This window comes from Geospiza fortis, unplaced genomic scaffold, assembly GCF_000277835.1.
Source record: "Geospiza fortis unplaced genomic scaffold, GeoFor_1.0 scaffold108, whole genome shotgun sequence".
NCBI lineage: Eukaryota > Metazoa > Chordata > Aves > Passeriformes > Thraupidae > Geospiza > Geospiza fortis.
The window spans coordinates 1,404,778-1,428,376 of NW_005054439.1; the positions used below are offsets into that span (position 1 = coordinate 1,404,778).

General features: G+C 41.4%; 1 protein-coding gene across 3 annotated transcripts in view; it reads right to left on the reverse strand.

Moving 5' to 3' along the window:
• Positions 1-19,040: 19,040 nt before the first annotated feature.
• HUS1 (HUS1 checkpoint clamp component) overlaps positions 19,041-23,599 on the reverse strand; it is a 7,206-nt gene continuing 2,647 nt past the window's right edge. For all 3 annotated transcript variants that reach the window (XM_005427262.3, XM_031062171.1, XM_031062172.1), the window contains exons 5-8: positions 23,371-23,445; positions 21,443-21,542; positions 20,948-21,079; positions 19,041-20,163 (exon numbers count right to left, since the gene is read on the reverse strand). In XM_005427262.3, the coding sequence (XP_005427319.1) occupies positions 20,081-20,163; positions 20,948-21,079; positions 21,443-21,542; positions 23,371-23,445 (390 nt within the window). In that variant the 3' untranslated portion in view covers positions 19,041-20,080. The remainder of the gene's footprint in view (positions 20,164-20,947; positions 21,080-21,442; positions 21,543-23,370; positions 23,446-23,599) is intronic.

Consider the following 23,599-nt stretch of genomic DNA (forward strand, 5'->3'; position numbering starts at 1 on the left):
TACTGCGGGGAGAATTCACTGTCACCACTGGAGTCCAGTCCTGTACTGCTTCATCCTTTCTGTGGGTGAACCTTTGCTATAAGAGCAGCCATTGAACTTGGGCCTTATTAAAATCCTACCTCACTAAAAGAGGGACCTACTTCTATCTGCTTGGGTACCCAAGGTTTTCAGCACATCCCTCCCTGCCCTGTTGGGAACCAGTCTGCCACTATCCTGTCCCTGCTGCTTCTTCAGCACTGCTCCTAGTTTTCACTGCACTGTAGCCCTTCACCCCCTGCCCACCAAGATGTCCCGTGGTCCCAGCCACTGCCCTGGAGCTTCTGATACGTCTTGTCTAACACCTGTGAAAAACGCCAATCATGTGTTTTTAAAATTTGAAAAGTTTAATAGTAATAAAATGGTTATTAAAATAGTAATATAATTAGAGTAATAAAAATTTGGACGATTAGGACAATATGAGACAATAAAAACAAAGAGTTACAGACAGTCTGGGTACGTCTTTCTGGGCAAAATAAGCCCAAAAAAGGATACACGTTAACAGAGGATTAACCCTTAAAAGCAATAGGCTGTTGCATATGCATACATCTCATACATGATGCATAAATTCCATTCAGACAAAGGATTCTGTCTGGTCAGTGTCAACTTCCTCCTCTGAATCCTGACAGCATCTTCAGGGCTGAGCGAGGCAGGAAGAAGTTAGTTTCTTCTGATAATAAGGGAACAATAAATTCTTTTTCTTTGGAAGATTTAGGTGTCCTATAGCTGCTATCTCGGTGCAAGTACCTCATTCTTCTCTTTAAAAAAAAGTATCTTGCATAGCATAGTTTCTATTTTAACATTATCTTATAACCTAAAACTATATTTAACACACTCCTGAAGAAAATTAACACAGCATAACTTTCTAACATAACACATATAATATTCATTTTAATATTTGTGAAAAACCAATCATAAAATATGCATTTTTCACACAGCCCAGGATTTTTGCTTATTCCTGTTGGCCCAGCTTGCTGCTTCCAAGAGTCCTGCTGGGGCACCAGGATCGACTGCCTCAGGGTTTTCTTTGTAAAGCAAAGCCTCCCTCCCATGCCTTCCCTTCTCAGCTGAGAAGGTTGTCACTGGATTCCTAGTTCTTTTTTGTTGTTAATAACCATAGTTGTTGCTGTTGATTTGGTTCATTATACATACTAGTAAAGAACTGTTATTCCTATTCTCATATCTTTGCCTGAGAGCCCCTTAATTTCAAAATTATAACAATTTGGACGGAGGGGGGGGTCACATTTTCTATCCCAAGGGAGGCTCCTGCCTTCCTTTGCAGACAAAGGAACAAAGACCAGTGGTCATCCTTGTGATAGCAAACTCCTCAGGTCTGAAGGAGTCCTTACAAGAAAATGTACTTGTTGGCTAAGAATAAGTAGAAATCTCAATGACTTTGAGATAAATTTCATTTTACCCTATCACCATAAAGACTTTGCTTAGTTTTATGTATCTGCTAGGAAATTAAACAGGCCAGGAATGAATGAGACTGCCTATTCCCTTCAGTGAGCTAAATTTAGTTAGCTCTGGCATTATCCATTTTTTTCTCCCTAGACTTTAAACAGTTCTGATAAACCATAGTGGCAGTTGACTCTCTAAAACATTTCACATCTACATTATTTGGGATAACTGAAGAAAGGAAGACACACAAAGAACAGTGTGAGAAATGAAGAAGGGACCACTTACCTTTTAAAATTATAGAGGTTTATTAAACATTAACAAAAAATACAACAAAAGGACTAAATTAGGAAAAATAACAGCGCCACACTTGCCACTCCTGAACAAAATCCAGGTTTTATTGGATCAGAGAAGGAGAAGATCTGAGCTTCAAAACAGCGGAGAGCAGCTCTTGATCAACGTGCCCATGACCAGGATGACTAGTTTTGATCAACAGCGTGAGTGTGGGGTCAAGACTAGAGCTGTTCCATTGGGCACCTTTGTGGCGAGTGGGGAGCCAGTCGACACTCCCTGTGGGAAAGTGAATCCAGATTCCAAATCCCGAAAAGTTAAAAGCCAAACTTGTGGGGGCTCCCTTTTGGACCAGTAAGGGGAGTCACTTGGGTTTTGGGTGGATTGGTCACAGGAAGGTTCTTCCTAAAAACCCTCAGGACTCTTGGGAAGGGAGTGAGTGTAGAAGTAATTGGGAAGGGCCAGCAATGGGATCAACACTCACCATTTGCCAACAAGATGTTTATAAAGTCCTTAAATTTATTTTAATTTCCTATGGGAGAGACTTTTTCAAATAAGATTTGAACAAGATTGTCAAATGGCATCATAACACCTTTAGAATATCTACAGACATCATTCATTATGCTGACCTTTGGGACATGATAAGTGTGCCTTTAGAGATCAGGGCACCCCAATTTATGCCTATTTTTAATGTGGTTCAAGATACCATCCACCAATTTGAGCAAAATCGAAATTCTAGATTGTCAGCTCCCTCTCCCATAGACCCTTTTTCAGCTTCTTTGAAGCTTCCTTTACCCTCTCTCCCTCAGACTCTCCCATCCCATTCCCAGTCCCCAGACCAGGATACCATTGGCTGTGTTATCCCGGTCTCCCTCTCCAAGATGGCGATGACCACGTCACTTGGAACCAGTTTTCCCGCACCTCTCCTTCTTTTCCTCTCCATAATCCTGCACCGGCTCCTTCCCCTGAAGGCTCCACCCCAAGGGGTGGCAACCATTTCACCATAGGTCACACCCCTTCTGGAAGGGACGGAAACAGAAGCTCCCTACTGGAAACCGCCATTTTGTGTACTCCCCCCACAATGGCAGCGCCCATGTTCCCTACTCTGTCCTTACCCCTTCCCCTACCAGAAACCCAGATAGCTTTGCACTATCACATAACATACAACATCACCGCCCCTCTGGAAACAAATCCCTCCATTGCCAACCCAGTCAGAATGATACAGTCCTTCTTAAATAGAGACAATACAGTATTCTCTAGTTTTTGAAGCGCAGCATCTGTCATACAGACTTTCACAAGACCGGGTTCCTCATTCCCACCTGGTAACAAACCCACATGAGGGAAGAACCATCTCTCCACAGAGCTGGCCACACCACCAAGACCGCTCCGACTCCCAACTAAAACAATGGAAATTTTTAGAATAACTGTGTTCCATCCCAAGTTTTTAAAGACTAATGGCAAAAGGAAGGAGATCATCATAGTTTCCATGCAAGATAATAATTAGTGGCAACTGTCCAAACTGTCTGGGACACTCTAAGCTCCCTTCTAAGTTTATTTTGCTGTATAAAACATCCTAAGCCTATATGGGTTTTGTATCAAAAACATGTTTGTTTAATTATTTCCATTATCCTAGTTACTTTAAAACTGTTAAGTATTAATATTGCTTTTGTTCTGACCTCAGAGTTACTTTTTGTGAGTTCATTAGGTTTAATTATTTCATTTTAATTTTAGTAGTTAAATTAATTTAATACACTCCTTTATGCTCTACCTATTGCCCCTTTTGCAAAGGGCCTCATGAAGGGACAATATTCACAGTTTTATACGGAAGAGTGTTCTCTTTTGTGTGTTCAACCATAAGATATTTTAATTAGTATTTAATGTTTTAAAACTTAATTTTCATGCATCAAAAGATAATAAAAAATTTATTGGGAACAAAAAAGTAAGTGTAAAAAGGTATGTGTAGAGTGTTGATAGTAAGACGAGGAGTGCTGTGTAGAATGCTTAAAATTGAGCTAAAGAAGCTGTAAGTAGATAGATTGGTCATAGAATATAATTTCACCTGTACAGTTTCCACAGGGTTACTGAATTAGCATAGGGGAAACTTGAAATAATGTTGTTATAGAGCAAGCTGCTTCCTGATTTACTTATGAAATCCTTACTAGTAAGTTTGTTTGATGAAGGAGAGAGGAGGAGAAAGAAAGATAGAAGAGACAGTGAGAGAGAATGCATGAAAGGGAAAATCAGTGGTTTACTAAGAATAAAAGGCATTAAGATGTGAGTAAACAGAGGACAGCAACCATTTTAGTTAATAGTTATGTTAATTAGGGTGTTAAACTTTATTTCCTTACTTCTACCTCAATTTCCTTACAAATGCTAAATTTAATCTCTTATATGTACCCTGTTTCATAAAATAGCCCATGTAAGGGTTTATGCAATTTAATCTGTGATGTGAGTTCTATATTGAAGAGAAAAAGGCAGTAAAAGAAAAGAAAAACTATTCAAAGCGTAGTGGCGCATGGCACAGTGGCCTGCGCCTGTAATTTCAGCTGCCAGAGAAGCTGAGCCTAACGGATTACTTGAGTCCAAGAATTCTGAGCTACTGTGCACTGCACCAAGCGGACATCTAAGATAAGACCACCATCAATTAGCAACGCCAAGTTTCCATAACAGACAATAGCAAAATCGCGCCTGTAAACGACTGTGCTGTCACAGCCTGAGCAATACAGAGAGCCAAAGATCCTTCCATCACAAGAACTTTCCAAAAATGAACTACTAACAAAAGTTTGTTTGAAGTTAAACTTCATAAGTGTTATTATAAAGTTAATAACCTTCTTCAGTTTTATAATTACATTCCCGGGAAAGTACTGTTTAGTGTTATACGTGTATATCCGAGAATCTTTTATTACACTTTGTTATTTCTTAGGAATTGTTCTCTAGTTTTATTTTGCTAATTTCTAAGATTTTGTTTGTTAACCAAGACTCTCTCCTTTTCAAAAAAAAAAAAGGGGGGGGGACGACGTTGTGGTGTGTTTTTGTTATATATTGTTTTCAATAATTGGTTTAGCCCCTGTTTCAGTCCTCCTTCACTGCTACGTCTTGTTCCAGAGATTTCCCTGTCAATTTTGTATTCCTTGATACCTTATTGGTTTAGTTAAACTGTTCCCCTCCCAAGTAACTCCCTATTGGTTTAAACATTGCAATCCTCGCCTTGTGTTCCTCCCCAGTCTCTTAGCTATTGGCTCTCCATCCCCAGCTCCACCCCAGTCCTGTCCCTTAAAACCCCACTGCCCGGCCTTTGTGGGAGGTTCCTCTTCTTATTTTTAGTTCTTCCTTTTGCAGTTACAAACGCTTTTAGTTTCACCCTTTTGGCATAATAAACAATCTTCGGATAAGCAAGCAAGGCCCATCTCATCATTCTGCGTTGATCCATTGGCAACTGCTGAGGAGGGTTCGGGGTCCTGGGGGAGTGTCGCCCCGCGTCAAGTGCATCACCGGGTGCGCTGCGACAGGGGCAGTTGAGAATGAGAAAAGCTTGTTGCTGGGGGACGCAGCATAACAACACCAGACCTCCAATCAAGTTGCAAGAAATTAGCCTCCACGAATAAACGGCAAAGAAGAGTTGACTGACAGACTTTAGGAGGGGCCAGGGTTGCCTGATGCAACCCCCAGGGGTATAAAAGATGAAGCAGCCATTTTGTAGACAAGCACATGGCTCATGGCTGGTCACAAACTCCCAGTGGCACTGTCCTTTTGCTTTATGCAGTCCTTTGTTGTATTTTGTTGACATTTAATAAACCCTTGATATTTTAAAAGTAAGGGGTCATTTCTCACAGCAGTAACACTTTGGGTTACCCAGAATATGACCACAAACACAGGCAAAGGAATATTATTATCAAGTCTGACATTAGCTTTCCAGGAAACGTACCAGTGTGAAGTCATTATTGAAATTATAGCCAGTTACTTGGTGGGACAGAAATTACTCAGGCAAGAAGTACATTTTCTTCATGGTGCCATTATTTTTACTGAGCAGAAGAAAAATTATTTCATGATGTTGCATTTGTATTTGAACATCTGCAGAGAAAGATCACAGAAGTTATATGACATTCTTTCAAAGTTCCAGGAATTTTAAGCATTGTTGCAGAGGGTAGAGCACCAGCCCCTAAATTTTGCACTTATTGTCCAGGTTCTATTGGTTAGCCTTCTGATAATCAAATACTTAGCTTCGCTCTGTTTGAAAGTTTTGGTTTTCCAGTATATGACTGCCAAAAAAAGTCCTATTAGCCTTAGCAGTATATGTTAACAGGCTATTTTTTATTATTCAGATTATCTGGGCATAGAAATTATGTTTTTAGTAGAAAAATGACAGTCAGTTCTACTTGGACTAACAAAATTAAGTCTTAAATTAGTCAATCAATCTACACTTCTGTTCTGGTTTTGTCTGGGATAGAGTTGGTTTTCTTCTTAGTAGCTGTAACAGTGCTATGTTTTGAATTTAGGATGCGAATAATGTTGATAACTCACTGCTGTTTTAGTTATTGCTCTGCTGTTTTAGTTAGTGCTTACCCTGAGCCAAGGGGTAAGCCATTCACCCAGAATGGCCAAAGGGATATCCCAGACAATAGAATGTTATGCTCAGTATATAAACTGGGGGGAGTTGGCTAGTATGGGTTGATTGCTGCTTGGGGAGTGTCTGGGTAGCAGTCCCCAAGTAGTAGTATGGTGCCTCACTTGGGGTAGGTTTTGGTTTTAGTTTTACTCCTCCTTTATTGTAATCTCCCTTTTCATTACAATTAGTACTAGTAATAACAATAGTATATTTTACTTTATTTCAAGCATTAAATGCTTCTTCACTTAATACACAAGTTCTACTTTTTTTCTGATTTTCATCCTCCATCCTTCTGGGGCAGAGAGGAGAGAATTGTTGACCTGTTGCATGGTACTTAGTTGCTGGCTGGGTGTCTTGGGGTGTTTTTGATGATAGTCTATTCCATGATCCTCTGCTTTGTGCCCAAAAATGCTTGCTATACCTTTAAGGTGTGGCCAGGGTATAGGGGGGCCTTGGGCTCTTTGGCAGGCTTTCTCAAAGCCTCACTCCCTTGGTATCCAGGTGGCATGTGGTCTGCTTTTGCTTGGTTTTTTTTAGCCAAGATAAGAAACTTCTTCCCTTCCCTGGCCTGGAAGAAGCTGCAGCAGCAAGCCTTCAGCAACCTTTTAATGTGAATTGGACAGTTTGTTGGTCCAAGACAGAGAATTGTGGGCTGCAGGACAGGGGTCGCTTAGGATCAGCGGGAGAGGGGCCACTCTTTCAGCCCCAAACCTTGGGAAAGCTGAGCCAGGGAGAAAAAGCACACCAAGCACACCAAGCTGGGCTCCATCCCAGCTGCTTCATCTGATGTGGAGAGGAGGTCAATGCCAGAAAGTAACCAGATTTTCATCTGTTGCCCAAATTGCTGCATGAAGCTCCTGTTTAGTTTTTTTTTTTTTTTTTTTTTTGCCCCTCCCTGAGAGAGACCCCAACACCACCTTGTACCACATGTTGTGAGTGGGTATTTTCCCTAGCATTTTGGGGTTTTGTTCCAGTGTGTGTGGGCGTAAAGGTCTGACAGTTTAATACCTAGCATTTATTTACTTTTTTTCCTCATCTTGTGGGTGTTAATAGACTGTTGAGAACTTCTTCCCTTCATTTTCATCCATTAGTATTAATTTCCTATTGGTGGAAAGGGATTTTTGGAACCCTTTTAGAGGAGATGACTCATTCCAGAGTATCTTCTGCTAAATTTGTCCCTAAACGGAGATTCTGGGGTTAAACCATGAAAGCCAGTTTTGAACAGAGTTCAATGTTTTGTGAGAGTAATAATACATTACATTTCATGCATAGTGATTTAAATGGCACAATTTAAGAGCCAAGTGAAACTAAGAGGGAACATGCTTTTCTATAACACTTCACATTTTTCAGTCAGCACAAACAGTACTGGTTTTTATTGGTATTTCCAATATTGCTGGATGGGACGTGCCTTGGCTTGTCTGGCCCCTGCATCTGAACCAAATAGTGGCAACTGCGGTGTTTTATCCCAGTTTCCTGCTGGGCTAATTTGCCCCCAAGCAGGCAGCACGGCCGGATAGCTCAATCCTCTTTTGGGGACAGAGTGTCCAAGTACCCAGGCTGCTCTTAGCCGCAGGCAACCTTAGTAAGCTTAAGGGATATCAGCTCTTTAGTGATTAAGGCTGCTCTTAGCCGCAGGCAACCTTAGTAAGCTTAAGGGATATCAGCTCTTTTATGATTTCAGCTCTTTGCTTGCTAAAGTGCCGATGCAGGCCTGACCAAGAAGGCAGACGCGAGAGAGGAGAAGGCAGCTGGAGTTCCACAGAGATGTCTTTATTGGGGGTCTGTGAAGGGTTCCAGCAACGGCTCTTCTAACCAGAATGGGCTAAAACAGCCCTTTATATAGGCTATAAGGGGATCCAAACTTGTCCAATAGCAAGGGTTAAGGGAAAGTGACCTATGGGGGTTCAGAGAGATAAGCAGGGGTCCAAAAGGCAGAAGACAGGGGCTTCTTTACTATTTCACCATGACTTGGCATTTCCTATCTTTAAGCCTCAGCTCTCCATGGGGCCCTAGCAAGCTCGGAGCCTGATACAGTGTTTCACCCCAGAGACACTTTTGGCTAGCTGTAGGTTGCAGCTGGGCACCTGGAGACAAGTCCAGTCATGCCAGGGCTCCGGTAGTGGCAGGATAGAGCTTCCTCCTGCGGAAGGGCCACTCCTCAGGTTTTCCTCTGACAGAGAAGCTTTAAGGTGATGGTGAAGGAAAGGAATCGGTTCTGATGGAGGGTTTCAATCCAGAGCTTTTATTCTGGCCCACAGGCCTCTGAACCTAGCAACTGCTCCAACAGAACTTCCCGACCACACGGCTGCATACTGTTTTCCTGGGGGAGAGGGGGAGGGAAGGGATAGGAAGCCCACTAACCAGGTACAGGAGAGGAGGTCTCAAGGGACAAAGGATGCCTGGATGGCCCAATGCCCCCCCCTCCCCCCCGGGGGTAGAGGGCATCTTTTGGATCTGCCAACCACTTGACGCCCTTCTGGAATTCCAGGATTGACAGACAATGTTTGGCAGGGGTCCGGGTGGGGAAAGGAAGGATGATTGACACACCTGGGAGGGAATCTTCCTGAGACGGAATCTTCAGGGGAGGCACTTAGGGCCCTTAGGTAAACCATGAAATCACACCGCAACAAGTTTTGGTAAGGAGTTTAGTGGTAATGTCCAGGCCTAAAGACCAAAGTAACTAAAGTACTGTCTTCCAAGGGAAGTGAAGTAGTACCTCAGCTGTGCAGTGCAGTGCAGCACACAGACCCTCTGACATTGGTGTGATACACTAATGTTGATCACAAGCTCTGAGTCTGATACCTATGCAAAAGCAGCACTGCTGTTAATAACTTCTACAAAATATGTTTTTCCTGAGAAGGACTATGAGCATGCAGAGTTGAGGGGAAAATAGGTATATCGGGTTTAATATTTTCAGATTGAATTCCAGACTCAGTATAATAATAAATACTAACATCACAGAATCATGGCAGGATTGAGATTCAAAGGAACCTCTGGAGGCCATCTGGTCCAAATTCTTACATCAAGCAGGACTGCCTAGCACCAATTGCCCAGGATCACATCCAGAAAACGTTTGAGTATCTGCAAGGATGGAGAGTCCAGAATCTCTCTGGGTAATCTGTGACAGTTTTGGTTAGCTTTCCAGTAAAACAGTGCTTCCTGATGTTCAGTGGGAACCTCCTATGTTTCTCTTTCTGCCACTGCCTCTGGTCCTGTCAGTAGGTGCCTCTGGTCCTGTCAGTAGGTACCTCTGAAAAGAGCCTGGCTCTGTTGTCTTTGCAGTCACCCTTCAGATACTTCTATACATTGATGAGATCCTTCCTAAGCCTTTCTTCTCCAGACTTCATAGTCCCAGCTCTCTCAGCCTTTCATCATAGGAAGAATGCTTCAGTCCCTTAATTATCTTAGAGGCCCTTTGCTGGACTCTTTTGAGTAGCTCCACAATTCCCCTGTAGCAGATAGCCCAGAACTAGATCAAGCATTTCAGGTGTGGCATCACCAGTGTTGAATAGAGGAGAAGGAGCACCTCTGTCAGCCTGCTGACAACACTTTGCTTAATGCAAACCAGGATACTGGTAGCCTTCTTTGCCATCAGGTGCACATCATTGGCTCATGTCCAACCTGGTATCCATCAGGATTCCTGGGTCCTTTTCTGACAAGTTGCTTTCCAGTTGGGTGACCCCCAGCATATAGTGACGTGTGGAATTGTTCCTCACAATTCCACACATCCTTCCTCACAATGTTCGTCCAAAGGTGCAGGACTTTGAACTTCTCTTTTCTGAACTTCCCAAGGTTTCTGTCTGCCCATTTCTTCAGCCTGTCAAGCTTGTGCTGGATGATAGCATGCCCATCTGGCCCAATAGCCATTCCTCCAAATTTCGTGCCATCAGTAAAATCTGATGTATTATCAAAATGTACTGCCTTTTAAAGTGTTTTGGATACTGGCATGTGTATATGGTTGCTATATTTCCTATGAGAGTAGAAACAGGTGTTGCTGCCAAAAGAATTAGAAAACTTTTTCCTAATGTGTCTTAAACCTGTTATACTTGCCTCCTCTTCACTGAACTGACACTGAGAGCCACAAAACATTTCTACATAGCATTCCTCCTGCCTACACTCATATTTGTAGTTCTAGCTCTTCTTCACCTATAATTAGAGAATTGAATTAATAACTTTGAAGGGAGACTTGAATATATTACTACCCACTTAAGGAATGCAATGCAGCAAAATTTATCATCACTGACTAATAAAAATCCTGTGGATCATCTGTGTGGAAAGGGCTGAGGGACTTGCTATTCACTAATCAGTTAATCTGGATGGAGATTAAGCTACAAGACTCAGATATCTGATGCCTCTACCACAATTTGTTCTACAGGAGGAAATACTGTCTGCCTTCTCTCATGATTTCTAGGAAGAAGGACTTTCAGCCTTCAAAAAAAGAAATGTCCACCTATGACGAGGACTAAATTAAATACTGAGGAGCAGACTGTAGAAAGGATTTAAGTGTTAGCATCTAAGTGACAACCCAGCTGTAGATGAGTGTAGATGGTCAATGGCATACAGCTTGAAGAACCTCCCCAAACAAGTGCCATGCTGTTGTGGGTAATCCAAAATGTTATTATAGTCCATATCTATCTACACTGAAAACTGTTGGTGTGTCTTTTAAGACCCTGCAGCTAGAAAACAAAAACAGGGGTAGGAGGGAAGAGGTGCAGCAAATACTTTTAAAGTTGGGTCTCCCAGGCATCTCACTCTGTTGCACAGACATGTTTGCTGAAAGTGGAGGCTCTGCTTCCTAGGGAATTGCTTCAGGCAAGTGTAAGAATCCGTATCTGGATGGGCTGTTCGGGTCGAATCCAGCTAGCTGTGTACCCTAGCCCACACGATCTCACATGGACAAAGGCAAAAGACAAGAAGCGCTCTTCTCCACATGGGGACAAATGTCCTCAGTTTATTCCCAGGAGAACCACCAGATGAAAAAACCCACACCGAAAAAAGAGGCCAGCCACCTGCCTCTAGGGGGTTTTAAGAGCTGGGAAAGAGGCCCGGAGGAGAGGGACTACAGCCAATGGGAAACAAGTGAGGAGGGGCAAGGGGAGGGACTGACCAGGGGAGAGACCACCACCAGGGGGTACTGGGGAGAGGAGTGTGTGAGGGAAAAACCATGTGATAAGAGAGAGGAAGAACAAACCATGTGATATAACATAAACTACTCAGTTCAATATAAAGACTACTCAGTGCAAATCTCCAATCACCCAGTGCAAAACAACTAAACAAACTATTTCGTGCAATACAACAGGCAAGTTTCTGGGCTTGTAACTGTAGTGACTCAGAAAAATTGCATGCGATAATTAGGAACTGTTTCAAAGGAAGTTTGCAAGCTCTATATGCTGCAAATGCTTAAGCAGGTCCCTGGGGCTGGGCCACCCGCCATGGATGTCAGGTTACTCCCGCGCCCCACTGCCCCGCCTGATGCACCTGCAGTATGGAGAACAGAGCCACCAACATCAGTGGAGTCCAGCAGGCAGCAGGATGAAGCAGTGGAAAGTGGAGCTGAATCCACATGTGCCAATGTCTTGGTTTGGAAAGACAGGAGTCTCCTAAGGAAGGCGGGAGCCTCCCCTGAAATGGAGAATGTAACCCCTCCCCACCCCTCCGAATTGCTATAGTTTTAAATTAAGGGGCTCTGAGGCAAAGATATGGGAGCAGGAAATAACAGTTCTTTAATAGGGAAAAAAATTAAAATAAAATAAACAATGCAGTCCACTAGAACAACACTGACAGAGTCAGAACCCAACCTGACACCCTGTTGGTCAGGGTTCTGGTGGTAGTCCGATTGAAAATGTGGCTGCAGTCCTCCTGAAGTATCAGGGGTCGTTCTGTTGGAGCAAGGGGAATCTGTAGAGAAGGTTGTAGTCTTCCTCTGGAGATCCAGTGGAGGAAGAGGCAGCCGCTGTTCCTCTAGGGAATCCCGTGGAGAAAAAGCTGTGCTGGTGTTCCAGAATCTCAGTGTATATCGGGGTAGCAATGCTTGGCTCCTCTCTCTGGGCGAAGCATCTCACAATGGGATGTTATAGTTCTTATCAGTCATGCACTGATATTCAATAGCCTGTTATCAGCAGAGGTCCCCTCCCGAGGAAGGTGTGAATGTGGTCACTCAAAGAGAGAGATAAGGCAAACTGCTCACTTGACAAGGTAATCTGCTATACAGATGGTAATGGAAAACATCCTGCATGCAATCTTCAACAGCCAAGAATTCCTATCTACCACTAGAACTGCTTCATAGACCTTCAGCAGACAGTTCTTTTTTACTGCTGTCCTTTTTTCCCCCTTTGTCTTCCAAACTCCCAGGTCGACTGGGGAGCAACATCTTGGGATAGAGAGCTGATTTTCCCTTTGTCTTTCAAGCCATGTGGTAGCCTGGAGGGCACCATCTTGAGGGGAGAATCTGACATCATTTCTCCCTTTGTCTCCCTACATACTGTTGGCAGTGAGGGCCTCGATCTTGGAAGGGAGTAGTACCCTGCCATTTTGAGTGTCTGGTTTTTCCCATGGAGTTCATGATGTCAGGAAAATCCACAAGCACCAGAGGTTTATGTCCAAAAAGGAGACAGAGGAGTCCTGTAAATTTATTCAAAAAAGGGAGAGGTCATGAGGCATTCCCCATGGGGTGTCTCAAAATTTTTAGAGGATGCAGCCTCCCTTTTATGGCAATTTCCCGGCCACATTCACCTCCGCCTTTCCCCATTGGCTGAGGTACTTGAGAGATACAGACTGCTCGAAAGGCGTAATAACCCCTTCTAATGTATACACACACACACTCCCCCCCCACCCCCCATTTTTCTTTTTCCTTGTGTCTCTGTTATTTTTCTCTAAATCCAGAGATGTAGCATAGTCTTGAGTGAGTAACAGTGTGTGTCAATTAGTGGGATTCCTATGGAATTTGTGGTTCCTCCCATTGCTTCTTTAATCTCTCCACATCTGACCTTATCTACCATCAGGGCCACAGTTTGTAAAGACACCTCCTTCTCATTCCTCTCAACAAGATTTAGCAATTTTGTAGATTTTTTTTACTTTCTTCAGAGGTGGGTTGTTTGTTGTTTTGGGGGGCCTTTGCCTATTGCTGTTTCACTTGTTGGTAAACTGTTACTTTTTTCACTTATATCTACTTGTATTCCTTCCTTATTGGAGGAATAGGAAAGGACTAAGTTGAAACTAAGGAGAGTTAGTTACAAAAGTGTCATCAACATGTGGCAACATTAATTTAGTCAAGTGGGTGTGGTTAAAAAATGAGGGAAATGTCAAAAATTATGTTGCATTTCTGTGCTGAAGTATTTAGGATCTTAATGGCTAAAATATCCAGACTGGCAATAAATTCATCCTTAACTTGAAATTCTCCTTAATTCTTATTAAAATCAGTGGACTTCATAAGCATGTTTTAACTGGGCTAGAAAAGATAATGTGTTGAAGTCCTTTGAAAAACCAACATCCTACACATTTATTGTACAGATATTTTGTTTGAGGACATAAAAAACTACAGGGAGGGATTACTTTTCTGTACTTCAAGCCTACAGTGGTGGTGATCAGACGGAGCATTCCTTTCTGCATGTAATGAGACTTCCATTCCACCAGTGCAATTGAACCAAATAAAAGTTCATTTGTCAACTAGTCTAGTTGTGACAAAGTGGTTTTGTGTAAAAGAAAAATCCAACTGAATAGGGTTGCTGCAGCCTCCTCTCCCCTTTCTGTAAATATATTCATTCCTTGCAACTCACAAGCTATTGTAGGATGAAGGAAATAACTTTTTGTGGCCATGTCATATTAAAATATTAACAACTCTAGCAACATATACCATACTTGAGGGTGTTAGCGTTTGGAAACATATAACCATGAAATAGATTATATGTTGGTGCTTTTATTGAAGAGCTCTGGGTGTCAGGGGTATGAACCCAAATCTGACTCTGACCATACATTCAAGAGGAACATGTTTTTATATTCTATCGTTATATAACTTTCATGTTAATTATTAAACTTATATTGCTCTATTGTATACATAGATTTCAATCAAGCATGGCCCCTCGTGGTTCCCCTTAAATTTCTAACATAGTTTCTCAAGATTCTTCTTATGGTTATACAATAATTATATTTAATTACTAAACAATCATTACATCTAACAATTATATCATTTATCATACTGCTTACGCAGGTGCAATGATCTGGCAAAACACAAAGCCTAACATTTGCAGAGTCTATTTTTAACATTTTCCAGGGCCCCCATTATCAAGGGAGTTAATCATTCATTTCCCCTCTAGTGGGCCTATCTTCCATCTGCCTTCACTATTGTCCTGGTTTGGGACAAATTTGGGAGGAAAATTTTAAAGTGGTCTTTTCTAGAAACCAAATTCAAGCAGCCCCTCTCCCAACTGGTTTGGGAAAAATTTCTTTGTAGAAAAGTGGAAAAAACTGCCAAGTATTCACAAGCAGAAAAAAATAATAATACTAAAAAATAAAACCTCTCGCTGTTCTGAAGAGATGGCAAATTCACAAAGTCCTTGTCATAAGGTGTAGCTCAGCTCACTCAGTCTCTTATCAGTCCCTCCTGAGCTGGAAAATGCTGCATCCTGGGCCCCAGTGGGCACAAACTCCTGGTGGTTTTTTGGGTTTTCAATCCAGAGCAGGGCCAATCAGTTCCAAGAAAAAGAAAAGCCATTGTCCGGGGAACTTCTCTGCCTCAGCTAGTTAAAAACTAAGTAAAAGCAAAGGAGAGCTTTCTCCCACTCCCTGTCCATGCTGAGAACACGCACTGAGAGAGAGCAAGGAATGCGCGGGAGCAAGTGAAGTTTCTGAAAACAAACTGCATGCTTCTTCTCTCCCCAGCTTCACTCTCGGAACCAGTCTTAAAGGTGTAGAACTTAAAATCCAGCATAAACAGAACAGACAATTGGGGATACAAGCACCATAAAGTCCCCCTAGGACAACTACCTTCTGTGCTGTCCATTTGAAGCCAACTCTAATTTCAATCATAGAAACTTACAGATTTTCAAGCATTGAGTCTTTAACCTGAAGGACTTGGTGAATTTGCAAATAAGGGGAAATGTTCAAAGACTCAGAATGGAAGGTTGCTTACAGAAACTGTACTGAAGACACATGATATATGATACATATAGAGTAAGTTTAAAACGTCTTGCCTATCTCCCAGAGACAGAGACTAAAAGGCAGACAGAAAAGCATCACTGAAAAGACTACTGTTCTCTGAGAAACCAAAAAAAAAACAAAATTGCCTTTAACAACATCAGTTGCAGATACTTTTAATTATTTCTGGAAAGACTTGGAGCCATCATGGCTGACACACTCTATGGGGGAGATTTAATGAATCACAATGGTCTTCCTTATCTCTGCTTTCTTAAACATTTTTCCCAAGTATGACTGGAAAAAGGTATCTGTAGACTGGAATGAAGCAAAGAACATGTTGCATGTGCTCCAGGTCTCCTACTTCGACATTACGGAATACATCCCTCTTGTCCAAAATGCTCTTGCATGTCTGACTCAGCAAATCCAAATGATCTCTGGGGGAGACGAGCTTTGCAGGGATCACAGAATGGGTAAGGTTGTAAGAGACCACAGTGGGACACCTAGCTCAATCTTCCTGCTCACACAGGGTTCCCTACAGCATATTAATCAGGAATATGTCCTGATGACTTTTGAATATCCCCAGGGAAGGAGTCTCCACAACCTCTCTGGACAACCTATTCCAGTGATCAAAAGAAGCTCCTTTCAGGTGAAACTTCCTGTGCTCCAATTTCTGCCCATTGCTTCTCATCCTGTTGCTCATCACCAAGAAGAGCCTTGGTCCTACCTCTTATGTCCTCTCTTCAAATACTTCAGACATTGATAAAATCCCTTTTCAGCCTGCTCTCCTCCAGGCCAAAGAGTCCCAGCTCCCTCTGGCTCTCCCTCAGCCTCCTCATCTTCATTGCCTTCCTCTGGACTTGCTCCAGGAACTCCACATCTTCCTTGTACTGAGGAGCTCAGGACAGGTCACAGCACTCTAGATGCGGACTCACCAGGGCTGAGTAGAGCAGCAGGATCACTTCTTATGACCTCCTGGCCACATTCCTAATGCACCCTGAAGATATCAGTGGCTCTCTGCCACAAGGACACACTGTGGCAGCCTATTGAACACCATGACCCGCTTCTCCAGAGCTGCTTCAGAGCAAGTCAGCACCCAGCCGGTACTGGTGCATGCAGTTCTTTTTCCCCAGGCGCAGGACCCTGCTCTTGCCTTAGATGAATTTCAGAAGGTTCTTCTCTGAACAAGTCTCCAACCTGTCGAGATTCTTCTGAATGGCAGCACAACATTCTGCAGTATTGGCCACTTCTGGATCCAATACTTATGCCTGGGGGACACCACAGGCCTCCAGCTAGACCCAGTACCACTGATCAGAACCCTCTGAGACCTGCCATACAGCCTGTTCTCAAGTCATCTCCTCACCATCTGCTCATCCAGCTCACACTTCCTGAGCTTGCCTATCCGAATGTCATGGCAGTGTCAAAAGCCTGGCTGAAGCCCAAGAAGACCATATTCACTGTTCTCCCTTCACTTATCCAGACAGTTATCCCATTGTAGAAGCAATCATCTCCAATTTGGCTTCTTCCATAGCTATGACATGACAGTAAACCATTGAAGTTCATAAAATATAAATCTGTTAAGTGTTAAAAAAACCTAACTAATTAGCCAACGATCTGGTATGAAGATAGAAAGTCCAACAGTCCCTTAGTGAACTGCAATAAACTGTGCTTAAGATTGTTGTGAATAGTACATTACAAAGTGGAAGATTAATTATTATGTAAGTAAGCGTTGAACACATGCATCATACCAGTCTAAACAAAGAAGAATCAAACATTTATGGCACTAGCCCACACACACTAACATAGTTTGTTTCCCTGACATAAAGATGTCCCTGCATTAATAAGAAGGCTAGAATTTAAGCTTCTATCAGACAAGCCAAGTGCACTGGAAATCCATCATGCATTTACTCATCACATATTGCACCCAGCTGTATAGCAGAAAGTGTTTTACATATGAAGAACTGAAGCAGAGATATTTAAGTCGAGATCACATAGCTATTTAGCCACCTAATCTGCATGCAACATAACTGAGTCTATGCCTAAATGATTTTAACTGGGTCATTCATGATGCTTGCTCTGGAAACAGTATTTTTTCCTTAGCATACAGTGTTGAAATCATTTCAGTCTTACATTTAGTCATGGCAATCTGCCCATTTGAGAATTGTCATTTATGAAAAACCCTCTCACAAGGGTTAACTGGCCCATTACTTGTTCCCAGCTTTTTCTGAGGAATGCAGAGTAATACATTTTTTCACAGCTCTTTAGCACCCTGTTTCTTTTTCTAATCAAAATGTCATTCTTTTTTAATTACTATGATGTTGAAAAAATCAGACTATATGCAAAGGTTTTTTCAAATACAGCATAAAAATAAGGATCAGTAATGCAGTGTGTAATCAAAAAGCAAGAAAAATAAGAGAAGGTTATAAGTTTCCATACCATACCAAAAAAGGGTAAAGAGGAAGAAACCAAAAACATGAAGGGACACCAAGGGACACAAAAGTGATACGAGTATTTTAGGAGGCATCTGTGTGAAAGTGTTAGAGTATTTATTCTGTGGTTATCTGATTGATCACATCCCATACTGGATGAGAAAAAGAAAACAAATGAGGCAAACACAAATATAAACCCTGACTGATTAGCATTAACAAAGACAGTAATCAGAAAAAAGGAACTGAAAATATCTGTTTGCATTAATTGTTGGTTCGGCTATCAAGAAACAGCAGGCTACGTTGGTTTTGGCTGTGATAGAACGTGTTTTCTTCATAGTAGCTCATATGGTGCTATGTTCTGGATTTATGACCAAAACAGTGTTGATAACACAGCGATGTTTTTTTTATTGCTGAGCAGCATTTATATAGCATCAAGGCATTACTTCCATACTGCCCCACTAGCAAATATGCTGGGAGTGGACAAGAAACTGGTAGGGACACAGATGGGACAGCTGACCCCAGCTGACCAGAGGGATATCTGTATCATACAGCATCGCATTCATCTCAGGGAACAGAAGGAGGAAGAAAAGGGCATTTGGAGTTATGCAGTCTGTGTTCCCAAGTAAGTGTTATGCATGATGGAGCCCTGCTTTCCTGGAAATGGTTAAACACCTATGCTCATGAGAAGCAGTGAATGAATTCCATATTTTGCTTTACCTATTAAGCTGTCCTTAACTCAACCCATGATTTTTTTCACTTTTACCCTTCCAATTCTCTCCCCCATCCCACCAGGTGTGAGTGAGTGAGCGGCGGCTTACCAAGGTCAACTCACAAAATAGTCAAAACGGGACTTTGCAAATAGTAAAGATGCAAACCTTAGGATGTTGCAGGCAGTGGGTGGAAATATGACAACTGATGAGGCAAAGTGCAGGGCAAGAGACAGCAGGGAGGAACAGAGAAGGAGTAGGTAGAAAGGTCTATAAACAGTCAGTCAACACACTCATCACTGCAAGTCTATTCTACCTTCTCATTGCCACTGCCTCTCCTTCAGCCTTCTCTTGAGCATTTGCATGTTCATGGACAAAAGATTCATTGCTCCCTTAATGTCAATGCCCCTTGAAAAAAAAAACAAACCATCAAAAACCCAGCACTTCTGACCATGAAAAGCTACTTTATAGAAGAAACTCCCAGTCTCATTTGGCAGCATAGACTCAATCACTAAAAAAAAGCTGTATGGTACATGCCAGGGTAACAAATAAATCACACATCGAATAAGGAGGAAAATACCTCAGAAAATAACCGGGAGGTAGAAGCAGGGGTAGTACTCCTATGAGTGAAATTCAGGTATCCTTTTGGCTGCTTGGCATGAGAGTCTACACACAATCTTACCCTGTCTGACACCATGACGACACAGGTTGTACAATGTTTTCTAGCCAGAAAGGGAAAAAATGTGATCCATGGATAACTTGTTCTTTATTTCACACCAATTGCTGTGCTCACACATGTCCTCATATGATATTCATTCTGTACATAGTGATTTTCACTGCCCACATTAACAAAGTAATCCAGACTGTTTTGCTCACCCTCCCAGGCCAAGAGTTAAACAAAGAGTAAGCATGAACAGAGCTACTGAGATATGTTGGAGCAAGTGTAATCAAAAGATTCCTACTGGAACAGAATTCAATTCTGTACCACTTCAGGAGGGCTGTGCATAGTTGTCCAGACAAATACCAATCAGGCACCCCTCCAGAAGGCTCCCCTGTTTCATGGAGGTATGATAGCTTGTTCAGAGATCCCTTAACTTGGATTGCATTGCTCAATACTGAATACACACAACAGCAGCTCCAGAGGTGAATTCTACCTTTAGTTTTTTGAGAAGACTGAAGTATTTAATTCAGTGTGCTTTTGGGATGTTTTGAGCTGTGGCTAAGACAAATTTCAGTTTTGGTCCTCCTAAGAGTAAGATATACCAACACTTCCCAGCATTGTATCTTTCATAGCATATAACTATTTACAAAAATGGCTGTCTGGATGAGGAGGAATTTTGAACACTTTCATAAATATTGAAATAATGTCCATCTGATGGCTGTGTCTAACAGTGTCTCACATCGAAATACTCCAGCAACTCAGGAAAGATTTCAGACTTCATGAAAGAGGCCTCAGGCTGGAAAATGACCAGGATTCCAAACACTCAGGCAATTGCTGGAATAAAATACTGAAGTGAAACCTCCTCATGGAGCAAGATGAAGTGGACAATTCTCTTATGTACAATATCTGTGAGGAAAAAAAATTAAAACACAAATTCACCTCAAAGCAGGAAAAACATTTTAAAATTACATCTTTTAAGGATGTCACCATAAAAAGAATGCTTCCACCACTTCTGACAGAGGGGTAACTAGACAACTTAAATTCTTGAGGGTCTGCGAAGCATTAATAGTTTACGAAAGATGATACCCAAAAATAAATATATAGTGTATAGGTTTATAATGCTACACCAATTATTTAAATCTTCCTTGGGAAATTCTTAGTATCTGCACTAAACCATAACAAACAGATGTTCTCAGGAAAAGTACAGTTATAAAAATAGGATATAAACCCCTGCATAAACTTCTGCTAGAAAGGAAGTACTGTCTTCTACAGCTAGAAACACTAGGTGTATAAAAAGCATTTTAGTATTAGAATCAGTGTAAGAAAACATCCAAAGGGAAAAAAACCCAACCAAAAAAACATGCCAGTAAATTCCAATTTCTCTGCTAGAAGATAGAGGCTTTAAGATTTTCAAAAAATAATATCTCAAAATAATAATAAACATTAATAACAACTTTAAAACAAAGACAACAAGACAACACACATGATTAGTGAGTCTGACTTATTTTTTATTTCCCAAATGCCTAGGACGTGAATCTAACTGCCTAAAAATATAAATATTGGAAGTCCTCAGGTGCAGTAAAAATATTGACTTTCAGACAGACAAAAATGAAGACTGATATTCTGCTGAAACTAAGTATGGCAAACGACCCTACTAACTGGAGTTCACAAGCAGAGCTGTTGAACTTACTGCACAATGCTTTTGTAGGATTGACTTGCTGTCCAGCAAGCAGCTGCTGCAGCTTCTTGATGTCTATGCATGCTTCAGCCATACTTTCCACATCTCTGCCTTGAGCAGAACTTTGATATCCGTCCTCTGATGCTAAAAGATAAGAACACAACACTTAGTCCAAACATAAAAAGTAGTTTCAACACCCAAAAGGACATACCTGAAAACTGCTGAAGTGCTGGAACTCAACTAGCTCGTTTTTCAGAACAGTGCAAGGAAAAGAAATCCCAGTTTTCCTATCAAACTGTCAAGAATAATGGAAGAGATTCCCCACCACCACCCCAAACATGAAACAGACACTCCACTGGCCACTCAATTTTTTCTTGTAAGATTTCATTTGAAGACTTCAAAGTACTTGATGCTATTTTCTAAAGAATAAAGGTTAAAAAGTACTGTTATAAGCAACACAGAAGTAAGGAGATCAGACAGACACAAGAGGTTAACAGGGAAACTTACCCCAGGGAGGATTTCCCAGGTCTTTAAAATGTGTTGTTACAGATACTAAGTCAGTTTCTATTTTCAAGTTCATTTCACCACTCAAGTTTGCTTCAATCACCTGCAATCAATCTCAATTTTAGGCAACCCACTTTCACACTGCAGAATTACTGAAGTTTGGTTTTGTTCAAATACAAGCTTCCAGGAGTACTTCAGTACAAGTCAACTATACTTTCTGAAAATGGTTGAACATTTGAATATTCAGCTATAAAATGCACTTCCCATCATTCCCATGTGAATTACTCTAGACCAAACTTTCAGAAGTTATGAAAAGAAAGAAATTTAATTGTTCTCCAGTACTTTTAGAACAAGTATTAGCTTTGGGAAGCTCATGTGCTGAGGAAAAGACTTCAGAAATAAGAGACTGAAGCTGAAGAAATGCAAAGATTCCTGAATTTCCATTCAGTTATTCAACAAATGGAAAGGCACCTACACAGTCTATATGACACACACAGAAAAGGGGATGCACCAGGAGCTGACAGTGCTGCTTTCAAGAATTTAAAATAGAAAACAACTGGATCAGATCAGTAACTCCAAGAAGGACTTTGAACTGACAGAAATCCTGGAAAAGTGCTAAAAGCTTTCAAATTCCATCCTGTAAACTGGAAGAAGGAATTTGAAGGAGACTATACACGGTCTTACACAAATCCCAAGCAGGTCAGAGGATTCCTAAAGCACAACTAAGCACTTTGTTTCTGTGATTAGATGAATTTTCAGTAATTAAAAAAAAATACTTGTACTGCAACCAGAATTTTGTATAGAATGGCTCCAAACAATGGACAATGGACAAGTACTATCAGAAATTGCTTCTAAGCCCATTTTGCAGCATTGATCTTGACCAGTTTTATTACCAGGATGCATCTTGCAAAAATAATTAATTGTGACACTTGATGTTTTTGTTTTCTAATAAAATGAAAGCAAGGCACTTAGTATAAGTTCAATCCCATCATACAACTATCCTGTGTGAGAAAAGAGCCTCAGCACTAAACAAAAGCACTGCACTCAATTTTGTATAAGCATATCCACCAAGGACATGGGGGAAGGAAAGAAAATAAAAACAAAGCCCCCAAAAAATCTCACAAACAAAAAGAGTTTGATGTGTATTTGCAGGATGGCTGCCATTTGCAAAACTGCCAGTAGCCCAGGGTAATCTCTCAACTCTTCCAAGTCTTGAAAAACAGAGACTGTTCCAATTTCAGGATTCTCAGTTAACAGAAAATTTCCTATTTATCAAAACTGGTATGAACAGCATCAAACCCAAACTATTTCAAAGCTGTACATTTACTTACTAACTTTCATGTCAGTCAGTTATGGTGACTGTGAGCACAAACAACCAAATAAAAAACCAAAGCCCTTTTCTGTCCAACTGCAGAGAGCTTCTTTCAGTTAAAAGGCCCACCGGCACTCTAGAAATCCAGGGTAGACTGCAAATCCAACATGTCAGTCTAAAGCACAGGGGCTGTTAGCAGCATTTCCTTTAAATCCTATGTCAAGTTCACCTGAAATTCATTCACAGACACCTAACACAACACTCACTTAATAGGCATTTCCTTAATGAAATAGCCTGGAAAGTCTCCAATTAGCTTCCTGAAGGACTGTCATTTCTTACCAGCTATAAAGAGTAGTTTGTAGCAACAGAATGCCATGTTCTTTCATGGATTTAGTACAAAGAGCATCATTTTCTGAGAAACCCAGGAAAAGCTCTTCAGTGTAAATCCTAAAATAAATCCCATCATTCTATTCAGGCTTTACACAGGCTTCAGGTGCCTTGATTTCAATGTCTAAGTCATCTCAAAATAAGATAATGTGGCAGCTCCAGTTTGGGCAACCTGTCATGTCCCTCATGAAATAACATGTGTAGCATACATGCTTTAAGTGCCTTAACTTACAATGAAATTGCTGAGATTCTTCATTCTTTCCACAACACTCTTCATTGTTTTCAGCACTGGTAGGTAAATACTGACCTAGGAATACATAAGAACTGCATTTGCACAAGTATTTCAGATGTGATTGGGACATATTTATCTCTACTTTCAATTCTATCATAGTTTGGACAGTGTTATCTATAGCTTTCATGGTGCACAATATCTATCTGAAATCAGCAAATGTCTCAGGAAC